This window comes from Phyllobates terribilis, unplaced genomic scaffold (genome assembly GCF_046119375.1).
Source record: "Phyllobates terribilis strain yellow unplaced genomic scaffold, ASM4611937v1 Scaffold_4__5_contigs__length_816908805, whole genome shotgun sequence".
NCBI lineage: Eukaryota > Metazoa > Chordata > Amphibia > Anura > Dendrobatidae > Phyllobates > Phyllobates terribilis.
This window is the reverse complement of record NW_027362764.1, coordinates 473,520,049-473,542,769: the sequence shown is the minus strand read 5'-3', so window position 1 is coordinate 473,542,769 and position 22,721 is coordinate 473,520,049. Positions and strand designations below refer to the sequence as shown.

At 39.7% G+C, this 22,721-nt stretch overlaps 1 protein-coding gene across 2 annotated transcripts in view; it reads left to right on the top strand.

Annotated features, from left to right (window-relative positions):
• Positions 1-22,721, top strand: part of DUSP22 (dual specificity phosphatase 22) — a 95,332-nt gene that overhangs the window by 46,063 nt on the left and 26,548 nt on the right. For both annotated transcript variants that reach the window (XM_073678694.1, XM_073678695.1), the window contains one exon: positions 17,266-17,315. In XM_073678694.1, coding sequence (XP_073534795.1) covers positions 17,266-17,315 — 50 coding nt within the window. The remainder of the gene's footprint in view (positions 1-17,265; positions 17,316-22,721) is intronic.

Genomic DNA, 22,721 nt, shown 5'->3' with positions numbered 1-22,721 from the left:
AATTTAGAAGGGTTAAAAAAAATAATCTGCAAAAATGCAGAAAATATCCTTAGGTATTTTATATATCTGTGTGTGGTGAAGATTTGACCACTGAAATAGGCATATGATAGATGGACGAATGACTCCATGATCAGACTACTCAGAGTTGTTTTGTAGTCTGTTACTATGGAAACTCAAAGGCCTACAAATGGTCTTTAGAAAAAAATGGTAGGGCAATTTTAAGCATAGTTATTTCATTTTAATGAACCATAATAATAAAAAAAAATTGGGATAGGTGAACAAAGCCTTTCACACCTTTTGAGATAAAAATCATCCAAATTCAGGCAGTTAGTTTGCTCGAATATTAATTTATGTGGAAATGGTGCAGAAAAAGGAAGAGGGAATTCAATAGAGAGCGAGACTGAGACCAAAAACGTAATGGTGCAATGATGCCCAATATGTTGGGTGTATAAAATATTTCAGTGTGGTCTAATAAGCATATTGTAAGGCTAGAGTTATTTTCTCTTATTTTTTTTGTATTTGTGGGAAACATTATTTTACTGTCCATGTGGAATCTTAATATACCATATCTATAATATGAAGTGTTCCTTTTCTGAAGATTGTATATGCAGTACATGTCTTCTTGAAAAGCATTTGCATTTCTGATCTCCCTAATGCACGGACTGTCTTGTAATATGGTTTATTTCTTGGCTGTTCTCCCAAAGACGATGCAAATTCAATGATGTCTTAATGTATGAGAATGCAACATCTGGTTAGTTAGTGAAGCAAGAAATCTATGTACAGTATTAGTTACCACATATATCGCAGACAATAGCTTTCTGCGATAAGGCAATTAAAGGGACTCTCACCCCCAAAGCTGAAATGTAATTATTTAGACCTTTTTACATAGAAGATGTAGCCCCTATAAAAATCATACTTTTACTGTAGTTTATGGTAAATGTGTTTTTATAGAAAAACTGTTCTATTACATACTGTATGTAAATGAGGGGGCTCCAGTGCACCCTTGACTTTGGACAAGGGCTTGGTGCACCTCTCTGCCCTCTTAATTACCATCAACCACCACTCCCCCCATTGTGTCAGACAGTGCTAGCTCTTTATCTAAACCCCCGGTCCTGCACCTACAGCCTCTGGACCAGCCAAGCACCTCCATAAACCATGTCAATGTATGCAGGGAGTTCTCATCCCCCTCTCTAGTGTGTATAGCAGGCGCTCGCTGCACACGGGATTACAAAGCAGTATCTGCTGTGAGAATGGGCACAATGTCATCCCTCTCCTGTGTATGACACCTACTTGCTAAATACAGGATCCAACAACAGAGTGCAGCCATTACTTACAGTAGAGGGAGGTTTGTGCATGTATACATTGACATTGTGCGCATACTCGCCACCATTGGCCGCCGCTGCTTTGTAATCCTGTGTGTAGCTAACCGACTGCAATACACAGATGAGAGCTCTGTCTCTGCACATACGGAGCTCTGCACGTACTAGCACTGTGTATACAGATGCTCAGCCGCTGGACGTGCATGGTGGGAAAATTGGATCAGGCACCGCTCCAAAGTGATCACTGTCAATCACCATGAGGGGAGGGTCGGGGCCGAGGATGGTAATTGAGGGGGCAGAAAGCTGCACTGAGCTCATGGCAAGAAGCTTCCTGATTTACATACAGTATGTAATAAAATGTTTTCTTTTTAAAACAAATTTACTAAAATCTACTGTACATGTTTGATTTTTATAGGGGCTAAGTCTTGTATATTAAAGGGGTTGTCCACTACTAGGACATCCCCTTCTTGAATTAGATGTTTTTTTATACTGCCTGAGGAAGGTACCGAAACGCGTTGCAGTGAAAGGTTTGTTTTTTACTGCTCTTGCCCCTGTGGATTCTGTGCCCTAGCGCTCCACCCAGCCCTCTTTTCCATTTCTGAACTAGATGTTTGGCGCTGTTCCAGCGGTGTCGGCGCACACGTGAAATGACACATGGTGCCCGGCGCCCAATTAGCTCTGGCATCACTTCATATGGATTGAACATGAAGAGGAAGTCAGAGATCAGCTGTATCCCGGAGTTCCTCTTCATGTTCAAAATGTACGACGGCGGGGACAGTGATGCCAGCGCTAATTGGGCGCTGGGCACCATGTGTCATTCCACTACACCAGGGCTCCGGGACCATGAGTGCTCGCACCGCTGGAACGGTCTGCAATGTCTCTGGACTTGTCTCCAACCTAGCACATCTGAGATGTCATTTGTCAGCAATCGCAAAGGGAGCTGCCAGCAGCGAATCTTGATGATTTGCCTGCCCAAGTGCTTTTAGTGTTGCAGTACATTTCTCAGACAACATTAATAACCTCATTGATAGCATGCCAAGACGTGTAAGTGTGTATATTTCTTCACGTAGCACTTGCACTCAATACTGAATAATCAGTATGTTTTGAAAATTGTTTTTCACCATTTGCAGATCAATAACACGTCTCTGTATTATTTGATTTGTTGCAACTTCAATGTTCAATGTTGGGGAATGTAACATGTAGAAATCTACTTAAGATCATTTAGAAAGACGTCTTCCAGTAATTTTATTTTACAATATTCTACCTTATTAACTCTTCAATATCCTATTGTAGAGATCTGACTTCTGGCACCCCCAATGATCAGTTGATTTAATGCACACCAGAACAGCTCGATTCGTTGTGCTACAGGTGTCCTGTACATTGCATAGTCAGTGGGCGGTTGCTTGGACAGACGTGAGCACCTCTGCATTGTCTACATTACATCTTGGGGAGCTAAGGAAGCTCTTTTAACAACTTCATAACTAAAGGGCTTTTTTTAACCAGAAAATGTTAAAATGTAAACCCGAATAATTATAAACAATTCTTTATCGGGGTCGTTCTCTTTGGCAAGAGGAACGCGTCAAGGGTGTCCCCTCTCCCCTGCCCTCTTTGCTCTTGCAATCGAAGCACTAGCGATACGTATAAGATCCACTCCAGCCATTCTGGGTATAACTATAGTTGACCGTTTAGACACTATTAGCTTATATGCTGACGACATGGTGATATTTAAGGATAAAGTAGAAGAAACATTACCACATGTGATTACCACTATAAACAAATTTAGTAAATATTCGGCATTATACATAAACTGGGATAAATCCGCTTTAATGCCTCTTTCCCAGGATCCAATGGATCACCTTGAAACGTTATCCCCACTGCCTATTGTATCTAATTTTAAATATCTAGGAATAAATATATAAAAACACAGCAGACTCGATTTACAATTTAATATTCTCCCGTTGTTAGAACTCACCAAGCTTAAATTTGCCATTTGGAGTAAATTACCGTTATCTGTCTCAGGACGTATAAACCTGATTAAAATGATTCTACTTCCAAAGCTCAGTTATTCCCTCCAGCATAGTGCAGTAGTGATTCCTAAATCTTTCTTCTCAAACCTAAATTCATTAATCTCGTCCTTTATATGGGGGAAGACTAGACCCAAACTTAAATTGTCCGCCTTACATGGATCTAAACAAATGGTAGGAGCGGCACTGCCGGATTTCTTTTTGTATTATTTGGCTGGGCAAATCAAAGCTTTGAGTAAGTGGATGCCCAATAATTACCTACCTAATTCGAAGAGCCATTTGGCCCATGCTGCAAAAGTCGATTGCCTATTGTTTTTTTTTTAGAAACAGATAAACCTAATACCCCTAGATTATTACCCTTACTCTGATTGGCACGATCAGTCTGGAGACAAATTAAAAAAGTGATTCGCTTTGATGGCATCATAGCTGAAATGCCATTATGGAATAATACTTCCCAGTGCTACTAAACCACCTGTCCATTCAATTCTGGATCTTGCATAATGTTTCGTTGGTTAAAGATATATATGATCACGGTGTCCTAATGTCCTTTGAACAAGTACAAACTAAATACAAAATCCATAGGCCCCAATTTTTTCGCTACCTACAGCTCAGAGCAGCAATTCAATCACACTTACATAACCTAAATACAACTCAAACAATATCGTCTTTCCCTTTAATAGGGATCCTTAAATCACAAGGTCCCCAAGGTTTTATTTCCACTTTATATACATACATGTTGTCCATGAGTACTGATTCTACTTTGACAGTAAGAGAAAAATGGAAACTCCTCGTTCCTGATATCCAAGATGAAGATTGGGAGGAGATTCTTGAATCTCCAACCAAGGTGTCCCCATCGGCTAATAACAAAATGACCCAATCATATATAGTACACCAATCATACTTGACCCCGTTACGGTTATTCAGAATGGGACGGTCTCAAACTTCAGAATGCTTAAGATGCCATACAATGGATGCAGATTTTATACATATGGTGTGGAGATGTCCAGTTATCGTATCCTTTTGGAATGAGGTAACCTCGTTGTTAACCTCCCTTATATCTACTCCTGTTCCTCTTAATCCATTAATATGCTTATTTGGTGTGCTAGATGAAGAGATATGGGGATATCATGTTAAAATTTTCCTTCGGGAGACGCTTTTCTTAGCTAGGAAAATATTGGCCCTACTCTGGATGGGTAATTTACATCCGTCTCTCAGAGCTTGGATTGGGCTGGTAAACTCAATTATACCTTACGAGCGGACTGTGTATCAGAATAAAGGCTGCTTGGGGAAATTCAATAAGATTTGGGATGTGTGGAACTCCTCTCACCTTACTATATCAACACGTTGATAATGGTCCGGTACCATTATAATAGCTGTAGTAAAGAATACATTGACTCACACTTGATAGTATCATAATTTCATTAACAATGTTGAAATCGCTCTTGGCGGCAGGGTAGTCTTAGTTTTTTCGTTCTTTAAGAATATGATAGTTATGTTGGATATATTGTGTCATTCTGAGTTATGTTTAACCAAACATATATAAATCTGAATAATGAGTCTTTTAATTACTCCTCAATTGTTCCATTAGCCTCGCAAAAGAATATGGACTTGAGGAATTGAAGTTTATACAAATAACTCATTATGCAATCTTGCTGTTTTCTTATAATTATTATGATGAGTGTGTATACGTTATATTGGTTATATACAAAACGTGTACTTTTTTTATTATTATTATTGCTGTTTAATAAACAAATAAAAAAAAAAATAGTTAACCTCTTAATAACATCTGACGTACTAATACGCGTCTGTGCCCTGGGACTTAAGAGCCAGACCCGTATTAGTACGTCATCGCGATCGCGCGCGCACACAGGCTGTGCGGGCGCGATCGCCGCCAGTTGTCAGCTGATTGTCACAGCTGACACCCGGTACTATGTGCAGGGAGCGGTCCTGCACCGCTCCCAGCACATTAACCCCCGCGATGCTGCGATCGAAGTCGATCGCGGCATTGCGGGGGCAAGGGGAGGTGATCGGCGATACTCACCTCCTCTTCCGGCTTCCAGCGCAGTCTGCAAAGGCTTCCCGGGTGTTGCCATGACGACCCGATGTCGTCATGACAACATCCGGGTCACCAGAGAGCAGGAAGATTGCTTGGACATGCGCAGTGCATCTCCAAGCAATCTTCACACTGTGCATTTCTGACAGCCTTCATGGCATAGGGATGGTGCTCCATTCCTGTGCCATGCAGGCGATCAGAAAAAAAAAAGTGAAAGTCCCAGAGTGGGACAAAGTAATAGTGTATAAACTGTGTGAAAGTGGAAAAAAAAAAAAAAATGTGCAAAAATATTATAAAAAAATAAAAAAAATAATACACCAAAAATAAAAATATAATGTACCCATCAATAAATATTATTATGATATCCGCTAACAAATTGTCGGCTCAAATTGTTAGCGGATATCATGTTGCATTTGGAGAGTCCCTGTGTGCCCAAACATTGGAGCTCCCCCACAAGTGACCCCATTTTGGAAACTAGACCCCCCAAGGCACCTATCTAGATGCATAGTGAGCACTTGGAACCCCTAGGTGCTTCACAAATTGATTCGTAAAAATGAAAAAGTGTTTTTTTTTTCACTTTTTCATTATTACGAATCAATTTGTGAAGCACCTGGGGGTTCCAAGTGCTCACTATACATCTAGAAAGGTGCCTTGGGGGGTCTAGTTTCCAAAATGGGGTCACTTGTGGGGGAGCTCCAATGTTTGGGCACACAGGGGCTCTCCAAACGCAATGTGGTGTCCGCTAACAATTTGAGCCGATTTTCCATTCAATTTGTTAGCGGATACCATGTTGCATTTAGAGAGTCCCTGTGTGCCCAAACATTGGAGCTCCCCCACAAGTGACCCCATTTTGGAAACTAGACCCCCCAAGGCACCTATCTAGATGCATAGTGAGCAGTTGGAACCCCCAGGTGCTTCACAAATTGATTCGTAACAATGAAAAAGTGTTTTTTTTTTTTCACTTTTTCATTTTTACGAATCAATTTGTGAAGCACCTGGGGGTTGCAACTGCTCACTATGCATCTAGATAGGTGCCTTGGGGGGTCTAGTTTCCAAAATGGGGTCACTTGTGGGGGAGCTCCAATGTTTGGGCACACAGGGGCTCTCTAAACGCAACATGGTGTCCGCTAATTATTCAAGCAAATTTTACAATCAAAAAGTCAAATGGCGCTCCTTCCCTTCCGAGCCCTACAGTGCGCCCAAACAGTGTTTTTTCCCCAAATATTGGGTATCTGCGTGCCCAGGGGAAATTGCACAACAAATATTGCGGTCCATTTTTTCTTGTTACCCCTGTGAAAATAAAAAAAATTGGGTCTAAAGTAACATTTTTGTGAAAAAAGTTAAATGTTCATTTTTTTCTTCCACATTCAAAAAATTCCTATGAAGCACCTGAAGGGTTAATAAAGTTCTTGAATGTGGTTTTGAGCACCTTGAGGGGTGCAGTTTTTAGAATGGTGTCACTTTTTGGTATTTTCTGTCATAAAGACCCCTCAAAGTGACTTCAAATGTAATGTGGTCCCTAAAAAAATGGTTTTGTAAATTTTGTTGGAAAAATGAGAAATCGCTGGTCAACTTTTAACCCTTATAGCTCCCTAACAAAAAAAAATTTTTGGTTCCAAAATTGTGCTGATGTAAAGTAGACATGTGGGAAATGTTATTTATTCATTATTTTGTGTGACATATCGCTTTGATTTCAGGGCTTAAAAATTCAAATTTTGAAAATTGCAAAATTTTCAAAATTTTCGCCAAATTTCCGTTTTTTTCACAAATAAACGCAAGTGATATCGAAGAAATTTTTCCACAATCATGAAGTACAATATGTCACGAAAAAACAGTCTCAGAATCAGGGGGATCCGTTGAAGCGTTCCAGAGTAATTACCTCATAAAGTGACAGTGGTCAGAATTGTAAAAATTGGCCCGGTCATTAACGTGCAAACCACCCGCGGGGCTTAAGGGGTTAAAATGCCCATATGTTAGTAAGACATAAATTTAAAGCAATAACCACAGATTATTTTGGTAATTGTATCTTTTTTACTTTGTGGCTAAGTAAAGGTCTTAGGGTAAGTGCACACACGTTGTGTTTTTTATGCACTTTTTCTGCACCAAAATCTGTATGAAATCTGCTGATAACTTTTCTCTGGCAGGAGATTAGCTGCGTCAAAGATGCAGGTTTAGCGGTGTTTTTTGTTGTGTTTTTGCTGTGTATTTGCAGTGTTTTTTTTCACTGTCCTTCTGTCTCTATTTAGTAATGCACATAAAGTTCAGTGGAAAAAAAAAAGACTCCCATATTTTGCCATCAAAAACGCTGCAAATACGCAGCAAAATACGCAGGTGCGTTTTTTGTTGCGTTTTTGCTGTGTATTTGTAGCTTTTTTTTCACCCCCCCCCCCCCCCCCCCCCATTACTTCCTATGGGTGAAAAAACGCTGAAAGAAGGGACATGTCACTTCTTTCAGCATTTTTCTAATCACTGAAAATACGCAGCAAACAAAAAGCAACATGCGGGAACAGTGAATTCTGGTTTCTCATAGACTTTGCTGGTACTGCCAGCGCAACTGAAAATTTACATAAAAATCTGCAGCAAATACGCAGCAAAACACCACGTGTGTGCACATACCCTTAGAGAAAATGTGAAGCCGCAAAAGGCTAGAACATATTTAGAAAGTGGCTTAACTTTGCATTCAGAAAGGTGTACATAGCTTTAAAAAATAAAAAGTCTCAAGTTCTTAAATGGTTAAAATTGCAAAGTGCTTGTAAAAACAAGCACCTTTTCAATTTAGCCCTTGTTAAAAATTCCCTCCATTCTCAAGAATGGTGAGACTTTTAATTCTATAGTGTTCAGCTCATTGCCTAGGTTACCGACCACCTTGTAACCTCAACATGGCTTGTTACTTAGGCAAGGAGCGCGCATCGTTGTATGACTGTATGCACCTATGCCGCTAACCTGACCTAGCAAGCCTAAAGAAGAAGAGATCAACCCTCTAACACATTGCTGCATACACTGCTTCTAGATCAATGTGCGCTTAGTTACTCTCATCACTTCAGTACACGCTGTCAGTCATGGCTTCTAGTTACATTTTCATGAGTCATGTTAGCTGTGGCAAGCAGATGCATAGTTCTTATTATGGCATGATGGACATCCTCCAGACTTTCAGAGTTCCCTTCACAACCACTGGCAGATTTCGCACTGACAACATATGTACACCGAAATTAAAATGTCCTTGAAAATGGGCTATTTTGGTCCCCTGTTGCCGGTTAGAGTCAAATAAGGGTTGACAAATCTGAAAAGACTAGCCAGGTGCCAAATAGTTATTTGCATACAGCAAAACAAATTAAACTTTCGGGTTAACTCTTGAGCTGTATGTACCGTATTTTGGCATGTTTTTTCCTGGATATCATTTGTTAAAACAGTAATATTTCATTTTTAAAGAGACCTGCTACATCTTGGAATTGGAGTGTTATACCGAAAATAGTTATGCATTTGATCACTGATTTGATTCATGCAATATTTTGTTTTATAACCGGTAATTATATTTTCTCAGAATTTTCTTTGCTCATCAAGTTGGATAAATTTTGATATTTAAGAGATTATAGAATTTTCCAATCTGTGTGAGTAATGTACAAATAATTATGGGTAGCTATCCTGCAATTCAGGCTTACACAATGTATCTATCCATTAATGTAAAAACTTTTTGAAGGCTGATGTAATTTTTTATCATTGATCACTTGCCATACAATGTCAGGACTTCAAATGAGTTTTAGCAAGTTGTCTCGCACATCATGCATATGTGATGCATGATCCCTGCATTGTCAGAAGTCTTTAATGGAGAGGTTTCTTGTATGTTAAGGATGGTTATTTATGGAAGAGAAATACACTTTGGCAGATACAATCTTACAAAGAAGTTGTGATGGCAAATTTAGATTAATGTACAGCAGAATAGATATTATCACAGGAACACCCAATCATTTATCACAACCTGATCCTTAGATATAACCTGCATAAGAAAATAAATTAGAATTTCTAAAATACTGTATTCAATATAAAAGATTTATAAGAGGGTAAGAATTAAATAGACTTTTGTGTGCAATCCAACCCGTCAAGTCTCTCGTCCCAGCCATTATGCTTTCAGCAATATTTATATACAAATACAGCACACAAAGAAATCAGTCTGATTCTCTTTACTGATGTGATCTTTGTGTGCTATCTGTCGGTCTGGCTCACAAATAAAATAAAGCTAAAACCTCTCAATGAAACGATGCTTTTAAGTTTTCATATTTCAGCAGATTCCAACCACAATTAAAGGGAATCTGTCATCAGGTTTTACTACCTTATCTGAGTTCACAATGATGTAGGGGTAGAGACCTTAATTACTGCAATGTGTCACTTAACTGGCTGCTTGCTGTAGTTTTGATAAAATCATTGATTTATCAGCAGGAGATGATCATTAGAGGGATGCTAAACCTATTGTCATATAGTCTTCCATAGTCACGAGTTCTGTATAGCTCTGTTCCACCACTGATTGGTAGCCTTTTGCCTATGCACAGTGTACACAGAAAGCAGTCAATCAGTATTGTGGATGGGGTAATAGCTCAGCGAACTGATAAATCTACAGTGGTTTTATCAAAACTGCAGCAAGCAGCCCAGTAAGTGATACATTGATGGAATTAGGATCTCTGCCCCTAAATTATGCAGTTCTCAGATGAAGTAGCAAAAACCTGGTGACTCTTTTTCCCTTTAATGCAACATAATTAAAGATTGTAACCTACTTCATGGAAATACATCTTGGAGTTGTATAGTTGCATAAGTTAAAAAAAAGACCAAGGTTCATCAATTTCAGCTTTTTTCCACCAATTCTAAATTCTTTGCTACTAAATTATCTATATGTGAATATATTAATTAGAATTTAATATATTGTATTAAAGCATTGGGAATATTCAATATCTCTCCTTCCTTACAAGATGTAAGATCAGTGTTAAAAACCACCACATGAAATCTTGATATTTACCATTGTTTTGTTGGACACAGTACTACCTATAAAATATAGTTGAATGTACATGTTTACCTGTTCAGCAGAGAAGGATGGAGATAAAGAGGTGGTCCACTACTATTCATAATGCCCCAATCGATTTAAAGAGTGGAAAGAAGTGTTTTTGTAATTACCTTCTGTTGTCATTCTTGCCTGTGAGCGGCGCAATTGCTGACCACTCATTAGGCATCAAGTGACCTGGCTGCAGGCTCGGCTGACATCCGCTTTCCCAATGAATGCAGAGAGGGAACGCACATGCTGGATGCTGGTCTGTGATGTGCGGTGAAGCCCCGCCCACAACTCATCAATCAGTGGGTGAGTGCCACTGGGTCACGCAGCTGGGGGTTACGTGATGCCTAGTGAGCGGTCAACGATAGCGCCGCTCATAGGCAAGAATGACAACAGAAGGTAATTACAAAAATACTTCTTTCCACTCTTTAAATCAATGGTGGCATTATGTATAGTAGTGGACAACCTCTTTAATGAATGGATTTTCTCTTTAGAGTTCTTTGAACCTCTTGTTAAGAACTGTCATCTCGAGCTCTGCACTTGATATATCGCACTGTATACTTTTTTTATGGATTCAGCCTTTAAAAAATCTTAAGTCAAAAATGAGAAATCACATGGCGTGTGTATGTACTTTTTTTCTTGTACTTTGTGAAGGTTTGGCGCTCTCTGTATGTTCGGTTTTTACTTATAGATGGTTTCTACATACTGAATGCATCTTATGTTAATTTATTTTCCAAGGATCATTTGTCAGGTGTACACATTATCTCAGCATCATCTAAAAAAATTTACCAAATAACCCAGGTATACTAATATTGACGTAAAAAATGGCATTTTAATTATTTTTTTATTAGTAATATAAAGTATCTGCACAATGCCATAGACCTACCAGCCTTGATGATAATTGAGCGGTATGCGTATACAAGGCAGTCACAAGAGTGGGGCTATTTTATATCTGTATATGACGGCGTCAGTTTATTAGTCTACATAGATACATGTAAGTGGAAAAACTAGAAAAAAAAATATTAATCAATCCAATTCCTAACCACCAAAACTAGATGAAATTGTTGCCTCTCCTGAAACCAAAAATCAGTTAAACCGATACAGTGAGAGCTTGAAACACAAAACAAGTTGTAGGATTTCTAGATTGTCAAGACTTGAAACAAGCGAGAGTAAAATGTCTACAATAAAATCACAGTTTTCTTCAAAGCAATGAGGATGGTGAAGAGAAATGGAGACCGTGAAATGAATTGCTTTCATGTTCTCGCATCAGGTGTTTTCGCCTTCGCTGCAAGTTGCTTCAAACTTGAGGAATGGGGTTAAGCTAGAGTAACTCTGGGGCACAACTAGGGCATGTGCGTCTTTGTTAAAAACCGGTTTGGTTTATTTTAGAAATACGTATATAATATAATTTATGTAGAGTAATAACTCATAATGAAATATGATCATAAATCTAATTGTCCTGTTGTGCTCTTGTTACATTCCTGATTATGAGACCTATGAAAACAATGTGATATCAGATACTGTATGAATAAAATAAGTAGGATATTATAAGACTTCCAATAGTTTACATGCCCTTCTCTTATATTTTTAGTTCCTGTCTGTAATAGCTAACTGGCCAAGCTACATATTGATGTGCTTGGAACCTGTGTAGGTTCTCTATAAGTCTTCGTTAACACTTGGGGAATGTCTTGGCTGTCAGATTTCTTGGTATCCATTTCGAACATCAATGTAGTAATGGGTCTTGCTTACTCTCGCCTTCCTGTTTATTTGGTTACCATTAAAACAATGAGCTTTATCAGACCTCCATTATCTTGCTTTTAAAATAATATTTTTATTGCTTCCTGTTGAAGTCATTCTTGATGTTTCGCTGTGCATCCTCAGGTCGTTCTTCAGAGAATATATTGTGTGTGCTATATTACTTTGTGTGCATCTTAACTAATTTTTAGCATCTTAACTCTGTCCTCTCAACTCGTGTGGCATTGTGCTTCGATATCGTCTATCAAACTAAATTAATTTTTATGGATTGTAAGATATTTAGTCTCTAAGATTGCTACTGTAGTCCACCTAAATACCGTAGTACCTCCAAGAAAATTTATGGAAATATATTTTCATGTAGGATAAGTATGGAAAAAAAAAATGCACAGAAAACTTCTAAGCTTTTGCCCTTACTAGTATTAAACAGTTTCTATCCCCCTTAAACTTATAGATTGAATGTAGTACCTCTGCTGTAAAATATGTAACTAATAAAAATTACCAAAGAGTCCTTATAAAGACCTGTTCACACACTATTTTTGTCACCGAAAAAAAACTACAATGTTCACAGTACAATTTAAGTGAATGAGATTTCTGAAATCTCATGCACATGCTTCTCATTTTTCCTTCTAGATTTGAACCAAAAGTGTTTTTTCAGATCCACAGCATGTTAATTCTTTCAGCAGTTTTGCAGCTTTTTTTCATCCATTCATAGGAATGGACGCACATATTTCATGCAGTTTTGGGTGCAGAAAATTCTGCTGCAAATACTCAACGTGTGCGTATAGCCTTAAAGAATGGGGCTGCAGCCTAAATACATACATACATACATACATGTATGTATACAGGTCTTAAAACTCCAATCGGGCTTTTATTGTGATGGAAAATGTATAGTTATAGCGTACAATATTTCTTATGATTCACAATTAATCTGTTGCAGAAAGCCTTTTTTTAGTGCAGCTTTGTAGGTTTGTTTAAAAAATATAAATTATAGTTAATATATACATTTTTTTTGACTGAATGGGGGGGTACTATGTATTGAGCTGCTATGACAAATTGTGTAACATAAGACAATTAGAGTGAAGACGTTTCCCTTTAGTTGTGGAATGCCTAAACCTTATGGCCCCCAATTTATTAATTTAATTCTATATTGAATATGTTTTGTGTCCTTTAGATCTCCTTTATTTTCTGAAATTATACCAGATTGTGAACTTCTAGTGAAAAGTAGAAATAAAGAATAATCATGTGCGGCAGGAAAACGACATCCTACCTAACAGATTGTACCTATATGTGTCTTTCTTTTTTCTGTGCTGAGTAGATGCAGTTGGCTTTAGAGTTTAGGCTGAATTTTGGTACCACATTTTCTTCCACGTGTCCTAACTTGTCAACTATTTTTTTTTCTTTTCACAAGAATTATATTTTTGATAGAAAGCTTTTTTTTTTTTTCTTTCTTCTAAGCATATGAATTCTTAAAATTGAGACTCAATATGTAAATTTCTCTTGGTTATGTAAATTGTGTGGGTTTCGTTGAAATCTGGAGCAAGCGATGACGCAATGCGAAAGTGTATTTGTCAATTTAAGTGATCAATCATTTCTCCCATCTTGCCGCATGACTTGGATGTGCATACTGATGGCTATTATTTTTTAGGTGACATTTAATGCATTTCTAAGTCCTTCCTATGCAGCTTGGTAACTCGCTTAGTATGTTGTATCTTTGTGCCGCTGCCTCTCCGCAGGCAGTTCTTCCACCGATCATCTCACAGCTGCTCAACAGATTCTTGTGCCACAACACCTGTTTTTCATGTGAAACAAAAGCTCTCATTATAGCTCAGCACGCTACTTTTTCTTCTCTCGACATTTAACTTTCGAGTTTCATATGACACAGCTGCCTTAGTTTTAAAGTAGTTTCCTATTTATAAACTTTATATAAAGTGGTTGAACTATACAGTAGTTTCAAGGTCATCAAGCATTGTTCTTGAAAAGTCACTTTGATGAGATTGCTTTAACAATGTTCGTATGGTTCAGAGCACTATCTAGGGAAGCCCTCGGTCTCTTTATAAAGTGATCCACTGCAGAAAGAAAGTAACCCCCAAATTCACATTACAGCCCTAAATTTCAAAGAAATTCTAGTGTCAGACTCCACTTGCCATAGTACAGTGCTGGTAGAGGGGTTCACAGGGCACATATCCCATTGATTATAGTCTGAGTTGTTAAAAAATATTCTGACGGTAGACCTGCTGTTTGATTTGGGGTATTCAGGACAGGCAAGAAAAAATATTTTGCTCACTCCTGAAACCACTATCAATATGGCAAGATTCAAACTATTTTGTATACAATCATGGGAACTAGGGCTTAAAGGAATTCTAATACCAGAATAGATCCTGGGGCATTTCACAAGCCAATGAGTGTGCTTGGTCAAGTCACCATAAGACAGTGTGCCCTATATACTAAATTAACCTTCTGATGAGCCTCACGGACCTTACTTAATAAAGTCTGTTGGATGCAAGACAGTTTGTGCTAACCTCTGTGCCACTATCTTGCCCAATTTACAATTAGAGGGTTTTTTCAGGACTTCAAAATTGCTGACTAGATTTGAACAAAAAGATTCACAAGACCAATGGCCATGTCTGTAGCAAGGCTGTGGAGCCGGTAAGCTAAACCTCCGACTCCACGACTTCGACTCCATGACTCATATTCCACGGCACTACTGAGCATGTACATAAAGTGCAGCACAGATTCATCTCAACTAAAAGCCTAGATCATTAGATCAGGAACAGAACAGACATTTATAGGACATTTCATAGCTTTCCCAAATCCTTATGAAAACATTTACAGCACATCCTGCATTGTACTACTGTACCAATTTATTATATATTTTACGAGTCTGAGTCGGTCCATTTTATACTGACTCCGACTCCACCAAAATGAACACAGACTCCACAGCCCTGGTCTGTAGTACATGACCTCCAGACCAGAGCACTGCAAACTTCCTACTACATGCGACATCACTTCTTCTGATGAGTAGGTTGAGTAATTCACCGCACACTTTTTGGGTTGAAGAAGGCAAAATACTTTATTTGGTGTTAAAGTGATGAGTAGTCAGCCACAATGTCATGCATGTTTCTCGGTGTAATTTAAGAGCATTATGGTTTTCTACTCCTCAGAAGAGGGTTGGGAAAAGGTCATCAATATCCTATAGATAGCGGCCAACTCCCTGCAGTTCTAGTGCCCTTCTACCCTTTTTAGTTGCTATGTAGGTAGCTGATTAGTGGAGATGTCCGGAGTCAGATTACCACTCAGCAGCTAGTAAAAGGGGCACCAGAACGCAAGGACTTGCCATAGCTCAGTATGTTTTGTAGTCACCACAATGAAGGGTGCTGCATCTCACATTCCCGTGAATGGTAGAGAACTGTAGAACTATTCAGAGCCACTACATAATGTACAAAGCTGTGTCAGTTCTGTTTTGCCATAGCCCCCAGAATCAGCAGATCAATGGGAGTGTCCAGCAGTCACCTTAAATGATCGGTATGAAAGTCCTGGAACACCAATTTGTGCAACTGAAAGCAAATACTTCACTTTATCAAGATAAACAATGGGTAAACTTAAAGGGGTTTTCCCCTTTCAGCCAGTCTTGGTCCCCAGGTGAAGTTTGTTATATAATCAAACTTTGCTTTACTCACTATCCGTGGGTCCAGCGCTGAGTGTTTGTATCTGTCCGGTGTTCGGTATTAGTTGACCGCGGAGCTCACTGATTGGCTGTTGATGTGACATCAGTGTTGTAACCAGTACTGGTATTGGCTTCCGTTCTCCGGTATAGACTTACCACTGAACTCACTGACTCTCGCTGTAATGTCAGTACCGCAGCCAATAATGTATACAGAGACTAAGCACTTGACCTGGGGATAGTGAGTAAGGCGCACTTTGCTTATTTTTTTTTTTTTTATAATAAACTGTGCCAGGGAACCAAGATTTTCTGAAAGAGGACCACCCCTTTAACAGATTCTGCTGGTGTGAGAGAAGTGTTTTGAGAAACCGCATTGGCAATAATCTATAACTGCACTATTTTGTGGTATCCTATGAAAACAGGGTGGAGGACAGATGCGAGAAAAGTCTGGTTTGGTCTAGGAGTGAGGAAGATTTTATAGTGCGCCTCCTGAATTTTGCTGACTAGAATAAACTTGTGCCAGCAGTAACAATTAAAAATTATTTCTCTGAATAGAGCTAGATCTCTCATTTGCACTTTGAGGGTAGTTGGAAAGAGCATAATAGCAAATACCTGTATGTACAATGTGATTATCTTATCGGGGGTGCAAAGACATATTGTATTCAGTGTTTTTAGATTTCTGTACTTTGGAATCCACAAAATTCATATACTATTCAGATTCCAATTAAAAAAAATCTTTTTTTTTGCTTTATCTGTAGATTGCATTTGAGCAATGTACGGTAGTTTATTTTCTATGTCAACGCAGTGACTGTTGTAGACACTTCAGCCTACATAATGGTTCTGAGTCGCATATGGCAGAAGACCAGAAGGCTGTAATAGATGGGTTAATCTGCACTGCCGTCGAAAGGATGATGAGAAGACAGGAATCAAAGTATTGTGGTTTATTTGTCAACGCTTTTCGAAGTATTAAAACATTTTCATCAGGACAAAACGTGATTGACAGCAGCACAAGTTAACCCATCTATTTCCGTCTTCTGCCTTGTGCTTTCCTCATGGGTCTACAGCAGCCCAAGTCTCTTTAATGGTTTCATCTATTACCTGTAAGCATCAATCTTATTCTGTACTTGTCAAAATGTGCACAATTGGAGCTGTTAAAGTTGATTGAAAAGAGGGCTCTCAGACTTAGGAGAGTGGTAGCATGTGATAATTTATTACTGCTAACATATTTAAAGGGGATGTTCACTACATCAAAAAAGTCTTCGAAAGTTGAAAGCTCATATTGGCCTACCATACTGGCGCTACTCCAGAGAGGGATCCAGGAGCCCAGAAGGGGTTATTAAGTTAATAGAATAATTAAAAAGTCTCTGAAGAAGGACATATGGTATTCGATTTCATCTAGTGTCGTCTTATCTCCACAGGGCATGAAATATCTTTGCATTCCAGCGTCTGATTCGCCAAATCAAAATTTGTAAGTACTTTTGCATCGTTTTGGTGGGGCCTTGATTAAAATCACAACTTAAATATCTTAAAAATCATATGGAAAGAGTTGTAGAAAATGCATGACATTCTCCTATTTATAAACTTTTAAGATTTTAGCCCATAAATAACATTAATCACCGATGCATTGGATAGCTGATAATGAAGGTCCTAAATTGTGAATCAAGTGGCAGTGACCTCTGTTACTTTCACCCCTATTGGAGTAGTGGTCATGTATGTGTACTTCCGGTCCCATAGAGAGATGGAAGTGAGTGGGATTTCTATTCTCTAGATCACTGGGGGTCCGGGTGGTTGGTCCTGCAGATAAGTGATAAATGTTGTGTATGTATAAATTCAAGTTTAGATGCATCTTTTCATTATACTAATAGAAAGATAAGAGGGCTCATCAATTGAGAATGATGAAATTCAGATTTAGTTCTGGTATCCCAGTATTCAGTAAGTCCTGGTTGAATGGTTTCTCACAAGCATATTGTAAATTGTAGATTTTTTTTATTGAAAATCTGTTTTAGTGATCCCAGTATTGACTGTGTTTAGATAAAGGTAAAAATTAAAATACCTTTAAAAGGGGAAACTTGACAAACATTGAATTGAGAAAAGTACGTTAAAGGTTATATAAAGGGGAAATCCCTAATAATATGCAAAAATGAATCCGAATTGAACTTGATAACGTGTGACAGTAATCAAGTACATCTTGCCCTAGAGGAGAGGGAAACCTGTTTATAATTAGGATGTATTTTCCCATGTGTGCATAGGGGTTAAACGTGTGGTTTCTGTTTGGTAAGGGAACACCTTGTGCACCACTGGAAACCAGTGATGTACAGAACAAAAACTGGGTGGACTATGAAACCCAGTTACAGCTGCTTAAAGTCAAGAACAACAATGCAATATCCACAGACAAATATCGATACTATAATGGCCAAACTGAGGAGCATACAACCTTTGCCATTCAGTTAGTCTGTGACCTGTATGATTTGGGCTGTACCCTCGTCCATGACTTTCTAGGGCTTCCATCTGAATCTTATACCCAATACAGCCATTTCCTTGGGTGCTTCAAGCATAGCTCCTAAGCAGCACGCTCGCCGTCTTGGGGTCATATTTGACACAGACCTTTTTTATTCCCTACATCCAATCACTCACTCATGTCACCTGCATCTAAAAAACATCTGCACAGTTTAACCTTATCTCCCCTTTCAAACTGCAAAAACTCTTTCGCTTTTATTCATTCTTGTCTGAACTACTGCAACTCTCTACTGATTTGTCTCCCTTTCACCAAACTTTCTCCTCTCCAATCCATCCTGAATGCCGCAGCCAGGGTCCTATTTCTGTCCAGCCGCTACACTGATGACGCCACCCTGTGCCAGTCATTGTTATCCAAACGCTACAAATTACAAAATAAAATCATTGCTTTCACCCACAAAGCTCTCCAGAATTCTGCACCACCATATAACTCACATCTGTCTGTCACTCTACCCATGCTTTCTTTTCTGCAAGTGATCTAAGACTATCATCCTCTATAATCCAAACCTTCCACCTCCTTTTCCAAGACTTTTCTTGTGCTGCTCCAGTTTTCTGGAATGCACTACCCCTGATGATCCGATTTAATATATAGCCCCCACATTTTTAAGCGTGCTTTAAAAACACCTCTCTCTGTTCCCCCTTCTAATTTTTCCTCAGAATCTGGTCCCTCTTATTCATCTGTCTCCACATCCTATATGCAGCCTATAGCACTTGGTAACTGCATTTAGACACATACTGGCTCATGACCGGATCATGCAGCTTTATATCATAACCCCTATATATTATAATGATGGCTGGACAATACATGACAAGCACGTTATAACCAATGTGTCCCCCCCCTCCCCTCCCAATCGCCTTATATATTTTAAGCTTGTGAGCAGGGCCCTCATTTGTTCTGTATCCATTGAAAATCCATGGACAAATATGGTTTTCCCCAGTGAAAAGAGCTTGAAGATGTCCACTAGAAACAACCTATTTTGTATAACCATTGGCATACATGCCTACAGTGGGGAAAATAAGTATTTGATACACTGCCGATTTTGCAAGTTTTCTCACCTACAAAGAATGGAGAGGTCTGTCATTTTTATCGTAGGTACACTTCAGCTGTGAGAGGCAAAATCTAATAAAAAATCCAGAAAATCATATTGAATGATTTTTACATAATTAATTTGCATTTTATTGCATGAAATGAGTATTTGATACAATAGAAAAACAGCGCTTAATATTTGGTACAGAAACCTTTGTTTGTAATTACAGAGGTCAGACGTTTCATGTAGTTCTTCACCAAGTTTGCACACACTGCAGCAGGGATTTTGGTCCACTTCTCCATACAGATCTTCTCCAGATCGTTCAGGTCTCGGGGCTGTCGCTGGGCAACATTGAGTTTCAGCTCTCTCCAAAGATTTTCTATTGGGTTCAGGTCTGGAGACTGGCTAAGCCACTCCAGGACCTTGAAATGCTTCTTACGTAGCCACTCCTTAGTTGCCCTGGCTGTGTATTTCAGGTCATTGTCATGCTGGAAGACCCAGCCACGACCCATCTTCAATGCTCTTACTGAGGTTGTTGGCCACAATGTCTCAATACATGACCCCATCCATCCTCCCTTCAATACAGTGCAGTCGTCCTGTTCGCATTGCAGAAAAGCACTCCCAAAGAATAATGCTTCCACCACCATGCTTCATGGTTGGGATGGTGTTCTTGGGATTGTACTCATCCTTCATCCTCCAAACACGGCGAGTGGAGTAGATACCAAAAGGTTCTATTATGATCTCATCTGACCACATGACCTTCTCCCATGCCTCCTCTGGATCATCCAGATGATCATTGGCAAACTTCAAACAGTCCTGGACATGTGCTAGCGTGAGCAGGGGGACCTCACGTGCCCTCCAGGATTTTAATCCATGATGGTGTAGTGTGTTACTAATGGTAATGTTTGAGACTGTGGTCCCAGTTCTCCAAGTCATTGACCAGGTCCTCCCGTGTAGTTCTAGGCTGATTCCTGACCTTTCTCATAAACCTCCTTACCCCACAAGGCGAGATCTTGCCTGTAGCCCCAGACCGAAGAAGATTGATAATCTTGTGTTTCTTCCATTTTCTAATAATTGCGCCTACAGTTGTTGCCTTCTCACCAAGCTGCTTGCCTATTGTCCTGTAGCCCATCCCTGCCTTGTGCAGGTCTACAATTTTGTCCCTGGTGTCCTTAGACAGCTCTTTGGTTTTGCCCATGGTGGAGAATCATAGAATCATAGAATGGTAGAGTTGGAAGGGACCTCCTGGGTCATCTGGTCCAACCCCCTGCTCAAAGCAGGATTCACTAGATCATCTCAGACAGATGTCTGTCCAGCCTCTGTTTGAAGACGTCCATTGAAGGGGAACTCACCACCTCTCGTGGCAGACTGTTCCACTCATTAATCACCCTAACTGTCAAAAAGTTTTTTCTAATATCTAATCTGTGTCTCCTCCCATTTAGTTTCATCCCATTGCTTCTAGTCTTTCCTTGTGCAAATGAGAATAAAGATGATCCTTCTACAATGTGACAGCCCTTGACATATTTGTAGACAGCTATTAAGTCTCCTCTCAGTCTTCTTTTTTGCAAGCTAAACATTCCCAAATCCTGCAACCGTTCCTCATAGGACATGGTTTGCAGACCAGTCACCATTCTGGTCGCTCTTCTCTGAACTTGCTCCAGTTTGTCTATGTCTTTTTTAAAATGTGGTGCCCAAAACTGTACACAGTATTCCAGATGAGGTCTGACCAAAGAGGAGTAAAGACCGATAATGACTTCACGTGATCTAGACTGTATGCTTCTGTTAATACATCCCAGAATTGTATTTGCCTTTTTTGCTGCTGCATCACACTGTTGACTCATGTTCAGTCTATGATCTATTAGTATACCTAAGTCTTTTTCACATGTACTGTTGCTTAGCTCTATTCCTCCCATTCTGTATATGCTTTTTTCATTTTTATTGCCCAGATGTAGTACTTTGCATTTTTCCCTGTTAAAAACCATTCTGTTGGTTGCTGCCCACTGCTCCAGTTTATTTAGGTCTTTTTGAATCCTCTCTCTCTCTTCTCTAGTATTAGCTATCCCTCCTAGATTTGTGTCATCAGCAAATTTAATCAGTTTACCCTCAATTCCTTCATCTAAATCATTGATAAAGATGTTGAACAATACAGGTCCCAGGACGGAGCCCTGTGGTACCCCACTTGAGACATTCATCCAGCTGGATGTGAAGCCATTTACAACCACCCTTTGAGTCCGATCACTAAGCCAGTTATGAATCCACCTAACAGTTGCCTGGTCCATTGCATACTTGGTCATTTTTTCAATAAGGATGGTGTGAGATACTTTGTCAAATGCTTTGCTGAAGTCAAGATATACTATATCTACAGCATTTCCCTGATCCACCCAGTCAGTGATTCTGTCATAGAAGGAAATTAAGTTAGTCTGACATGACTTGTTAGTTACAAACCCATGCTGACTCTGGTTAATCACTTCATTCTTATCCATGTACTTGCATACATGTTGTTTAATAATTTGTTCAAAGATCTTTCCTGGTATAGAAGTCAGACTCAGAGAAGTTGGAGTGGGATTGATTGCATGTGTGGACAGGTGTCTTTTATACAGGTAACAAGTTCAAACAGGTGCAATTAATACAGGTAATGAGTGCAGAGTAGGAGGCCTTCTTAAAGAAAAACTAACAGGTCTGTGAAAGCCAGAATTCTTGTTGTTGGTAGGTGATCAAATACTTTTTTTCATGCAATGAAAAACTTTTTTTTTTCTTTTCGAGCATAAATGTGCCCTTGTGCTCACAAAGAGGCCCATAAGCACATGGTTTAATGTAGAGGAACTCGAGTGCTCTACAGACTCCTGACTTAAATCCCATAAAACAGAGGTCCCCAACCGCCGGTCCGCGGACCAGGACCGGGCCGTTGGGGTTTTTCAGCCGGTCCGCGGGGAGAGGGGGCCCCTCCAGCCTCCAGCAGGGCCGCCATCAGGGCATGACTGCCCTGACTCCAGTATGGGGCCCGGCCGGTAGGAGCCCCCTCGGAGCCCCCCTCTTGTGCGTCTCTCTCCTCATGGGGCCCCCGGCCGCATGCTAAGCGCCGGGTCCGGGACATCTTAGCGCTGCGCTGCTGCGGCAGCACCTTCATGATTCCCCTGACTTCCGGTCATGTGACTGCGCCGTCACATGGCCGGAAGTCAGGAGAACCTGGTGTCAGTGATTTGGACGAGCGCCAGGATTCTGCAGGGATCGCATGGGGGTAAGTATAACAAGTTTTATTTTTTTTTAAATACAATTAACTAGGAGTGGGGGGAATGGGAGATGCACATGGGGGGAGGGGAGAGATGAGAGAT